This window comes from Ostrea edulis, chromosome 7 (genome assembly GCF_947568905.1).
Source record: "Ostrea edulis chromosome 7, xbOstEdul1.1, whole genome shotgun sequence".
Lineage (NCBI taxonomy): Eukaryota > Metazoa > Mollusca > Bivalvia > Ostreida > Ostreidae > Ostrea > Ostrea edulis.
In genome coordinates this window covers 36,712,878-36,724,868 of record NC_079170.1, presented here as the reverse complement: position 1 = coordinate 36,724,868, position 11,991 = coordinate 36,712,878, and the positions used below count along the sequence as shown (strand labels likewise).

General features: G+C 38.4%; 1 protein-coding gene across 1 annotated transcript; it reads left to right on the top strand.

Moving 5' to 3' along the window:
- Positions 1 to 7,406: 7,406 nt before the first annotated feature.
- Positions 7,407 to 9,887, top strand: LOC125656859 (uncharacterized). Its single transcript, XM_048887471.2, has 2 exons — positions 7,407 to 7,510; positions 7,994 to 9,887. Exon 2 carries the CDS (start codon positions 8,025 to 8,027, stop codon positions 9,633 to 9,635), a length of 1,611 nt encoding a protein of 536 aa, XP_048743428.2. The 5' UTR covers positions 7,407 to 7,510; positions 7,994 to 8,024; the 3' UTR covers positions 9,636 to 9,887.
- The last annotated feature ends 2,104 nt before the right edge of the window (positions 9,888 to 11,991 follow it).

Here is an 11,991-nt window from a genome sequence, read left to right as displayed (position 1 = left end):
TGTTTGTATTTATTTGTGTGTCATAATGCTTTGGCATTACGTGCAAGTGATTCTGGGAAGTGCATTTATCAACTGATTGGTTTTAGAGGGTGTGGTGTTAAAAATTGAGCCTGAAATATTCGAGGTGACGCGGTCTATCCCATGATATTATTTTAAGGAGGTACTTTACATCTTCATAATGGCTGACTTTTCTTTTAAAACATGGGTGAAAATATAAATATCAGTGATATTTGTCTATTCATTTCAAAAGTCATCGCCTAGATGAGTATCTTAGTAGGTTAACATACCGACTGCTGAACTGTAGATCGCGGATTCGAGTCTTGCAGGAGTTTTAAATTTTGTTCAGATTGCTTTTTACTTAAACTGCATTTTTTGACTAAATAAAGTAAATATGAAAATTCAATTTCAAGATATTGATATACAATTGTAGATACCCTCCAGTTTCCATCTATATCAACTTTCTATGGTGTGGCATACGTCCTTAACACTGGAAGCATGAAGTGGTATATAACGATGAGCATACTACCTCCCCTTGAGAATATTGTTTTCCACAAGGTTTTGTATTTAGTATGCACAGTAGCAGTCCACCTAGCCTGGTTCCCTGACTAAAGGCAATTACTCAATCGGAACTCCTCGAATGACTCGCGCACTCGACACAGATATCGGATGTAATACGATGGCATCCATGAGTGAATTTGATGTATTGCCGTGACATGACATCCGTTTCCTCGTACCCTACTCTAGGACAAAGGGCCATCAGCAGTCATTCTTCCCATCTACCATCCGTCTTTGAAATGACCTACCAACAAGAGCTTTCACCGCTTCCACACTGGATGGATTCAAAGACAGCCTCCAGATGACCGCCCCTCCATAATACCAAAATGTTTTAGCTGTACATACTACCATACCAGCTATGGCTTTTAACCGTACCTGCACCTGATGTAAATATTCACCGTACAGTTTGCTAGGACGGTGGTTCCCATGGACATTTGTAAATAGTCATATGAGACAATATACCAGAGGTAGAATGCAGATTATTGGAAGAAGAGAAGATCCCCTATAACCGGATTGTCTGGTAGACAGTAACTGTTGATATGTCGTATGATGGTGAGTTTCTCAGTCCTACAAAGATATCATAAGTCATACTATTCTGAGGAAAATGCAATATCCTTGGTCAACAACCATAAGCAGGCATTTATGTCAAGACAAGAGATCATTTTTTTCCCATTAAAATTTTTGACCCAATATTGCGTCTCAATCCTAAATTAAAAAAATTCTAATGTGGTCTCAATTCTACTCTACGGCAGCGAAACATTGAAAATGACAAAGGGAAAATGGCAAGTCCTGAATACCTTCCTACGCAGGAGTCTAAGGAGGATCTTGCATATATACTTTCCTCAAATGGAGCTGCATGGTACAAAACGAGACAGTAAATGAAAGAGCAGGAATGGGGCCTTTAGTAGCATTGTAAGGAAAAGGGGGTGGAAATGGATAGGGCACGTTTTGAGAATGGAGAAGACCAATCACGCTAGAATAGCACTTACATGGACTACTGAAGAAAGCGCAAGAGAGGCAGACCTAAAGAAACATGGAGAAGAACAGTAAAGAGAAAAGGAAATGAAATTGGATTCAAGACCCGGACAGCGGCAAGAGCGTAGCAGAACGAAAGAATTGTTCACGACCCTATTCTCTACAGGGAGAGAAGGAAATGAATCAAACTTAAGTCATCTTAACCCTAAGGTTCTCTGAATCCACATAACATGTATGCTTCAATAACAAGATGACTAACATCAAGCTTTGCTGTTACGGAGAAGAGAACTGTTTCATGTGTACATGCATTATGTAAAATTTGATTCCTGATACATGTACATTGTGCAATCTATTGTGCGAAATGCACAGTCTCTCTGACCTAACCCGAGTCAGCTTTTTTGGCAGCAATACCCGTCACGCGTCTACATTGATGCAGTAACATTTTTCTGACATTATTCCATCGTGAGATTTCACTGAAAACGATTTTGTGTGGAGTCATCCTGTCTTTGTTAGACGGTAGTTAGCTAAATTATATCTCAGACCCTGGAACCTTACACCAGCACCGAACAGTAATTTTGTGAATTTGGTTATACCTATTGTAAGATACATATGTATATATTTTTTTCATTAATTGTAAACAAAGTTTGAATCTATGAATTGTTTTGTGATTGCTTTTTTCTTTAGGGTTTATTTGGAACCTAACAGAATTGGTGGCTCGTGTGGGATAAAGAATTATTGCGTTTTTCAAGATTTGTATTTCATTTATCTAATGTATTGAATCTCAAAGCTAGCAGAAATCAACATCTTTTCGATCAAATATTTCCTTGTCTCGCTAAATAATTTCTCAAGACTGCTGGCTATGAAATTTCAGATACTTAAAAACACATTTTCACTGTCTGTTTCTTTCTCTCTCTCTCTCTCTCTCTCTCTCTCGATCTCGAACTTTCGGGTAAAATCTCAAACTAATTGTTTATCAAGATGTTCATACTCAGATAAAAAGAGTGTTTCAGAGTATCAGTCTCCCTTTTTCCGAGTCTCCAGTCTCCACCTCACTATGATGTCATGTCCGGTCCAAGATCGGGACGATTTGAAGGTTCCCATGGTATAGGATCACTTCCTAATCCAACGTATTGTAAGAAAAAATGTCATCTGATTAGTAAATGTCTTTCGCTTAAGACAAAAAAGACCTTGACAAACCACAGTCGCATGCTTCCACATTTAGAAATGACAGAAAAGCCTGTTTCGTTTTGTTCTGACACTCCTGAGTTTCAGTGTTCAAAGTCCAGTTCTTTTGATTATATGGTGGATTATGAGCCCTTTTTGTCTCAGGGATTTTTCTCACTCAATGGCTTTATTGAAGTTGAGCCTGTTCAGATTTTGAGCTGTTTGTGTGTCAGTTTTATTACAGGATATAACGCTAGATGTCATTGATGCCCTCTTACATATAATTTATCTGAAATCAGATTTAATCACTGGACAAGTGGTCGTAGGTGTTTCATCTAACCTTCCTGTTCAAGGCGTGTCCTTGTTGTTATGCAACGATTTAGCTGATTGCAAAGTTGTACCAGATCACATAATTTGTAAAAAAAACAATTCTTTTAATGGCGCGTCCGATGATGAAGGCGATGATTTATATTCAGTCTGAGCTGTTTCCAGAGCAATGCCAAGAAGAAAAGAAATCCAATCTGACCATGTTCAACCCCTTAACACGGCTCGTTCGAATAATGAAATTGACCTCGTGACACTGTTTGACCTTGATGACAGTTCACGTAAAAGCAAACAGCCATCCAGCATTTACATATAACAAGGAGTCTCCATGATGGTTCCAATCCGCAAGTTGACCAGAGCAAGGACAACATCAGTGGAGAGCAGTTATTGTCCATGCAAAATAAAGCCCTGATATTGTCCAGTTTAGCAAGATGGCATTTCCACCAGAAGAGTCCGCCAAAGTAGTACTACACCAACATGACGACCATCTGAGGACCCCCAGATAAAGTATGGCGTGTTTTTTACCAGATAGTGGTCCCAGTGATATATCGTAGGGACATCGTGAGATTGGCTCACGACACACCCAGAGCAGGGCATTTAGATGTCAATAAGATTTTGATTCATATTCATTGGCCTAAGTTGAGAAAGGAAATTTCTGAATTAGAAAAAAAGACTTTTTGTCAGAGTGTCCTTTTAAATGATTCGAAATTCTTGACACCTTTTTATACCAAGCGACGTGGCAACCAGTACAGTATCATTATTAAAGAATATACTGGGTATATCGATCGACAAGTATCATCGGGGACAGAGTGTACACCAGCAGAGATGCATGCTTGGGGGGTGGAATGACATTGTGAAGATAACAAACAGTGATCAATACCATAACTCCTATACATAATACAAAAATTATGAGCAGAGAAACAGGTACCCCTGGATATCATAGAGGTGGGATCAGGTTCCTCGGTGAAGTAAGCATCACATGTCGACCGGCCACACTCTCCGCGAGCCCTATATTTTGATCAGGTAAGCGGAGGAGTAATCCGAAGTCAATATCTGCATGAAGTGTATGAAACGTGTCAGATAGCATTTGGTCAAATGTCACAATGAAAAGCGAAGATAACGAACAGTGATCAATCTCATATCTCCTACAAGCAATACAAAGTCGAGAGTTGGTCAAACATGGACACTTGGACACACGAGAGGTGGGATCAGGTGCCTAGGAGGAGTAAACATCCCCTGTCGACCGATCACACCAGCCATGAGGCCTATATCTTGATCAGGTAAACAGAGTTATCCGTAGTCAAAATCAGTGTGCCAAGAACGGCCTAGCAATCGGTATGAAACACGTCAAACAGTATTTGATCCAATGAAAGGTTGTATTGGCAAACATGATCGTTATAGCAACCATAGAATTTGCGAAATGCTGACTTTTGAAACCGGGCACCATCAACTTGTTTGTCAGTAGCCTGCCTCGATTTAAAAACTTACCATACGCAGATTAAGCTCTTGCGTATCGAATCAGTCGACAGATATAAACACCATATGCAGCTGATAATGGAATTTTATTGCTTCATAAATATGGGAAGTTGACAACAGAGAAGCTGAAATCATCCTGTTTGGCATAAAGTTGAGTTGTTAGTTAACCGTTCATATCTACTTTCAATAAAATATCTAAGTAAGAAGCAGAAGTGCACCACTCTGTGGTGTTTTTTATTTCGAGTTTACAGGGATATATCGAATCGACATATGAATGAAAGTTATTATTGTTAATAGATAAAATGTCGTCGATATATCGAAATATCGAACTGAAGGCCACAGCAAGAGATTTTATTTCACGTAGAAGTTTTTGAATAAATTCTGCTTCATAGGAATATAAAAACAGGTCAGCTAACAAAGAATCACAATGTGTGCCCATGGGGATTCCAACAGATTGTTGGACAACCTGATCACCAAAGAACAGGAAGATAGTGTCAATTAGGTACTGTGTGATTTCAACGGTTTTTTTAACCTTGCGTTTTGTTAATGTCAAATATTTCAAATATATAAATGCAGGAGGAATGTGTCTTGTCACTTGTGACTCTTACTGTGGAGGAGGAATGGTGTAACATTTAAAACTTTAACTTTTATTGACACCTAAGCTACGGATTAGATCTTTTAACTGCTTCACTTCATTGTATTTTCAAAATTATAAGGTTTGCTGTCATAGCCGTCTAAACTGTGAATAATCAGTGCTAGTTTAGTTTATAAAACAAAGTCGCTACACTCAGACATATCTCAACAGTGAAGAGTTAAATAGTGAGATCATAAACTTCATAGTAATATTTGTTTGAAAAACATTACTCGTGTAAATAGCATCTTAAAGGAATCAATCAATTGATTTAACTTTACCAGTTGAAAAGTTGAAAACTTTGTTATTCAGATTATGTTTTGTAGATTTCCATCATTCTCGCTGGTATTTGTATATTGAGGAGGGTAAGAGAGCACTCATTGATTTCTTGCTGAACAATCGTTTCCTCCACTAAAACACTGAAGGTAATGTTGTTGTCAGCAACTAGTGCATCCTGTTGGCACTCCGTGTTTCCGGCACAAAGCCGCACAGTTTATCATACAAAATATTTTTTTTTACATAGCCGTACAGTTAATCATACACGGTTTTTCTTGTTCATGCTATAAATATATATTTGTTTGCTGTACAGATCTACATTACACAGCGACAATCACAAATGAACTAGAATAATGTATATTCACAACAATAGGATTTCTCAGATTGATCACTGTTCGTTATCTTCACTTGCCCATCAGTTAACCTTGTAATGCTCTTATAGAAAATACCATAGTACCCTGTTTCAAATCTATTCACATTTTCTTTTTTCTTTCAATATGTTTTCACAGGCATACAGAGCGAAGTATGACATTTTTATTTAATAACAGTGTGGAAATGGATGGATTATGAAAAGGTGAAGATAATAAACAGTGATCAATCTGAAATTTTTTATAAAAATACAAATTAGGAGTAGGCCGAACATGGGCCCTGGGTACATCAGAGAAGGAATAAGGTACCTAGCAGGAAAAAGCTAAGAGCGGAGTATATGCTACAACACCGTAACTGGCAAATAGAATGTTGCGAACGACCAAAACAACATTTGTTAGGCCGTTCTTTACACACTGATTTTAACTGTGCATTACTCCGTTTACCTGATCAAGATGTAGGGCTCACAGCGGCCGGTGTGACCGGTCAGGAGGGGATGCTCACTCCTTCTTGACGCCTGAACCCACCTCCGGTATGTCCAGGAGTCCGTGTTTGCTCTCCGTTTTGTTCTGAATTCTTTATAGGATTCAAGATATTGATCACTGTTTCTTATATATTTACATGTACATATTCATGGAATACTTTGTAGGGGCTTCAGAATAAGAAAGCATCCTTATATCAAACACATTTCCAACTTGTTTCTCGAATTGTTTTCTTACCTTCCGTATTGAAATCTGAGAGTCAGATATGAATTTGTCTGATACATGTGTAAAACGTTTGAGTGATTTCGTGTAAACTGTCAGGCTAAACTTGTAATGCAAAATCACACATCCCTTCTAACACTATCGTCTGTAACGTTTTAAGGTTCGAAGTTTTAACTATCAAAGGTAATCCGTTATCAAATTTGAGGAAGTGAATCGCATATGAAAATGCTTAATACATGTGTATAGTGTTTGGGTAATTTTCTGTAGACTTCCAAGCTAAACTCGGGGTTTGTAGATAGTGGTTAGAATTACAATAATTCCCCCGCCACTTCTAGAATGTGAAAGTCAGCCGCCATATGATAGAGAACACTTTTCGTCCTTTTCTATCAGTTGATTACACATATTTACATTTTAATATATTATTTACAAATGTAAAAATTGCTGATTTACAAACAAGAACTGTTGTAGCTAGATATACCCGCATTTACATAGAAGAGTTTTTCCCAGGTCAATTGATTAATACCGCCAAACAACGATCCGAGCGGGACGCGAAACTGGTGTTAAAATTCCGATATCTAAAAACATTAGTTATACATCCGTTTGCCATTTGAAATCGAAATTGGAATCCACAGAGAAAGCCAGGTAAAGAACTGTGGCGGATCTAATGGGGGGACTTGGGTAACTGCTACCACCAACTTTTTTTTATCCGACACTTAACAAGCAACTCTCTCTCTCTCTCTCTCTCTCTCTCTCTCTCTCTCTCTCTCTCTCTCTCTCTCTCTCTCTCTCTCATAAATACCCCTCCGTTATAAATGTACTCATTACTTATGATACAAAGTTTGAGTGGCTATGCAAATGAAATTTGGTTTATTTGGGTAAATCATCGCATTTCCCGTTTAAATCACGTGACAGGACGGAAGGACTATAAATATAGTGTAGTTGGGCCGGTACATTAAATTCACTCATCATCATCATCAGGTCGATATACCAGGAAAAGGTGGCTGTAAAGAGCTTAAGAGGCCATTTTGGATATTTACAGGTTTGACAACATTATTTTACAATACACATTGTACAACAACTTAAGTGTAAGAAATGTATTACAAAATTGTACTGAATGAGTAAAATTATCAAAATTGAGATAAATATGCTTACAGTGATCATCTTAATTTCATGTAATTCAGAGTGCAGCGGGGGTGGGGGTATATATCTATATTATACATTTTATGATCCTCATATATCAAACATTCCATCTATAAATTTTAAATAAAACATTCAGGCTTTATAGCATAGTGTACTTATCCTGAATTGTAATTAGGTTTCGGTAATTCTGTAGAAATTAACCCATTCTTCCTATGTATATATTTCATGTATGATACAAACAAGAAAGCCAGCCATGTATTTCTTATTTCGATATAAAACCTTGATAATATATACGAGTATTACTTACAACGCATCGCTAAATGGAAATATATTGTTTTAGACAATCCACATTAATGTTAAAGTTGATTTCTTTTATTGACAGTTAACAACTCATGTGACCCCTGACCCCAGAGATGGACCCGCGTGCTCAGGACGTCTTACTGTGTGACCTCTGTGAAACTGACCCCCTACAATATGGCTGTGAACATTGTGATATAAATCTTTGTACTGACTGTGTCCGCAAACATATCTCAGATTCCTCCAAAAAACACGATATCGTACCCTATCATTTACACAGAAAGTTTACTCCTAAATACTCAAAATGTGTGAAACACGCCAACAAAGATTGCGAAATTTATTGTGAAAAATGTGACATTCCTGTTTGTGTTACCTGCATCTCCTCAAGTAAGCACAAAGGTCACAATATATCAGATATTCTCGAAAAACTCGGCTTTAAAAAACAGCGTATACAGAAAGATTTAGAACAACTTGAGAACAGAATTTATCCCCGATATGAAGAAATTTCCTCCGATGTCCAAATAGAGAAAGCCAAAGTAGAAACGAATTACGGGAAACTTGCCACAGCTGCTGACCAACAAGGAGAAGTCTTGCATCGCGAGGTCACCGCCACTGTCAACAAACGGAAAGCAGACATTGCGGAAATGAAAACTAAACATCTTGCTGTATTAGAGCAGCACACAGGCGAAATCACGCACAGAATGACTGAAATCAAACAGGTCATTCTAGAAATGAAAAATATTCTGGACACTGATGATATATCATCCTTAACATCAACTTACAAATCTAGAAATGATGAATTCAATAAACTGCCTCCTAAAATCATAGTTACATTACCAATCTTATCTACGCCAACAATTAGCACAGAAAAAGTTACCGAGATGTTTGGTTCATTAACTTCATTATCCGTTACAACAGCCAGATCTTTGCTCGCTGAACCGCTACTCACCGCCACCATTGACACTGGGTATGACAGACTACGCAGTGTTAGTTGTCTCAATGAGGAACAAGTCTGGACACAGGGGGAAGACAAAATCATGAAGCTCCTCAACCTCAAGGGTGAACTACTGACATCAATACAAACCAAGTCGGGGAACGAACCAGATGATATAGCAGTGACACGGGACGGAAATCTTGTTTATACTGATTGTGATGATGAAACTGTAAACCTAGTGAAGAATAAAAAGATACGGACCGTGATCACACTGCAGGGGTGGGTACCTCTTAATGTTTGCTGTACCTCCTCTGATGACCTCCTGGTTACCATGATCAGTGATGACTGGACACAATCCAAAGTTGTGCGTTACTCTGGCTCCACAGAGAAACAAACCATCCAGTTTGATGATCAGGGTCGTCCTCTCTATTCATCTGGTTATAATGATAAATACATCAGCGAGAACAGAAACCTGGATATATGTGTGGCTGACGGTGGAGCTAGTTCAGTAGTGGTGGTCAATCAGTCAGGAAAACTCCGCTTTAGATACACTGGTCATCCCTCTAATACCGAGGAATCATTTAATCCAGCCGGCATCACTACAGACAGCCAGAGTCACATCCTGACAGCGGACTTTCACAATCACCGTATCCACATCCTAGATCAGGACGGACAGTTTATCCGTTACATTCAGAATTTATTCTTTTCATGGGGTTTATGTGTGGACATCAACGACAACCTCTTTGTGGCTGAGATTAACAATGCTAAAGTGAAGAAAATCCAATATCTATAAACACAGTGTTAGTTGCACCTATCACCACGGTGTACATTACACTTCTACAAAGTTCTGTATTGATTACGGTAATAAACACCATGTTGATTACAGTCCTATGTTGATTACAGATGTGTTAATTACACCGGTGCTTGTAATTTGGAATTTATGTGTGTATTGACCGAAAATGTGTGTTAGATTATGTGTCTGATTGAACATTATTTCGTTTGTTAGTTTGTTATCTCTATTATGTTTAAATATGTATACATACAACATATTATACACCTATTTACTGGTTATGACGACAATAGCAAGTTTATTGTCCCCCAAGACAGCAACTATTTTCCGAGGCGCAGCCATTTCTTCTGGATAACTCTAGCCGTGAAATAGTTTCTGAACTATCTGCCTTAGGAAAATAGTCTCGAAACTATTTACCGGATGCTATATTTTCCCACGTTATTTTTGTTTTCGGAATATCTTTAGTGTTATCAAATCAGTGACGTAAAAGTCCGATAACTCTAATTAGTTTACCAAACCACAATGGAGACGGGTAAACTTCACTTTGGTATGTGTGACACAAGTAAAGTCTACTTTCCCAATTGGTATAATAAAACACCTATTAACTGATATATGAAACACGACTGAAGACGACCCTAACACGGTCGAAATATTTCTACAAAGTGTTTAGAGTATATATACTAGCGGAAAAAAGAAACTGTGCATTATTTAATATATGAAAAAAAAAAAAAAAAAAATTAACAACGAACAAATTTTATTTTTTGCAATACTGTTAACAAATGTATTTCTTACAACATTTCATAATCCATTAATGTTAACGTCGAATAACGTAAATCTCAGCACACTCGAAATGCACTGTTATTCGAACTTGAATTAACAGTTAATAACGCGTGTGACTACCATTTGCATTCATGCATGCTTGACAACGGTGCGTCATTGATGCAACTAAAGTGTTCAGAAATGCTTGAGGGATGTTGTAACAGATGTTGGTTAAAGCCTGACCTAAATCAGCCAATGTCACTGACTGATTTGGTAAACAGCGTAGACGTCGTTCCATTTCATCCCAGACTTGCTCGATCGGCGATAAATCGGGGAAAACAGCTGGTCAAGGCAAGGCAAAAAAGTCCCTGACTACATTTGCAACATGTGGCCTTGCGTTGTCTTGCTGCAGAGTGATGTGATTTTGCTGTCTCTGTGTGAAGGGTATCACATGGCGCTGAATAATTTCGTCTCGATAGTGTACGCCAGTGAGATTTCTATTCACAATTTGTAGAGGGGTCCTTCCACGTGCTGTTATTCCACCCCACGCCATAACGCTACCTCCACCGAATTGTTGACGTTGGACAACACAAGGGTCCTAGTACCGCTCCCCAACGCAACGATACACTCTATAACGGCCGTCACTTCTATCCAAATGAAATCTGGATTAATCAGTGAACAGAATATTGGCCCAGTCCTGTATTCTGAATCACAGATGTCGTCTGCACCATGCTAGTCTAGCGATACGATGACGTTGAAACAGTATTGGGCGCACCGCTGGACGTCTTGGTCTGATGTTGTGCTCGCGCAGATGATTACACACAGTTTTTGGACTAATTGGTTAAAGTCCAGGAATGTTACGAGTAGTCAAACTTGCTGTCTGGAAACGATTTCGCAGATGTACAAGTCTAATGTGTTTTCCTATCGACGCGACGTCACACGAGGACGCCCAGAACGTGGTCGATCCCGAGTGTTACCAGATTGTTGGAAACGTCTCCATAATGACTGGATGGTGTTCCGATGAACTCCAAAGTGTCTTGCTACAATATTTTGTACCACTCCAGCTTGAAGCATCCCAACAACACAATTACGTTGGTTTTCGCTGAGTCGTGGCATGACAGAAGGGTAAATTTTGTCAAAGCTAAAGTGCTCTCCTTAACGAATAGTGTCCAAACAAACCTTTTACACTTCTTACTCCAAACAGTATTGACCAGTAAAACTCGTGCGTACGAACACTTCAATAAACAACATATGTTCACTAACCATGAAAAAAATCCGTGCATCTGAGTCTGGTACTATCCGATATTGTTAAAAAACATCATCTTTATCGATTGTTTAGATTTTATGAATATATAGAAAAATTATACTAAATTTTATAATGCACAGTTTCTTTTCTCCGCTAGTATATACATGTATATAGGGAACATCTTTAAAAATATTTTTCTCAAGAACCCCTGGTCCAGAAATGTTCAAATTTACATGAAAGCTTCCTGACATCGTGCAAATTTAAATTTGTCAAAATCATGACCCCCCGATGGTAGAATGGGGCCACGATAGGGGATCAAAGCTTTTACAAGCGAGTATATAGGCAAGATCTTTA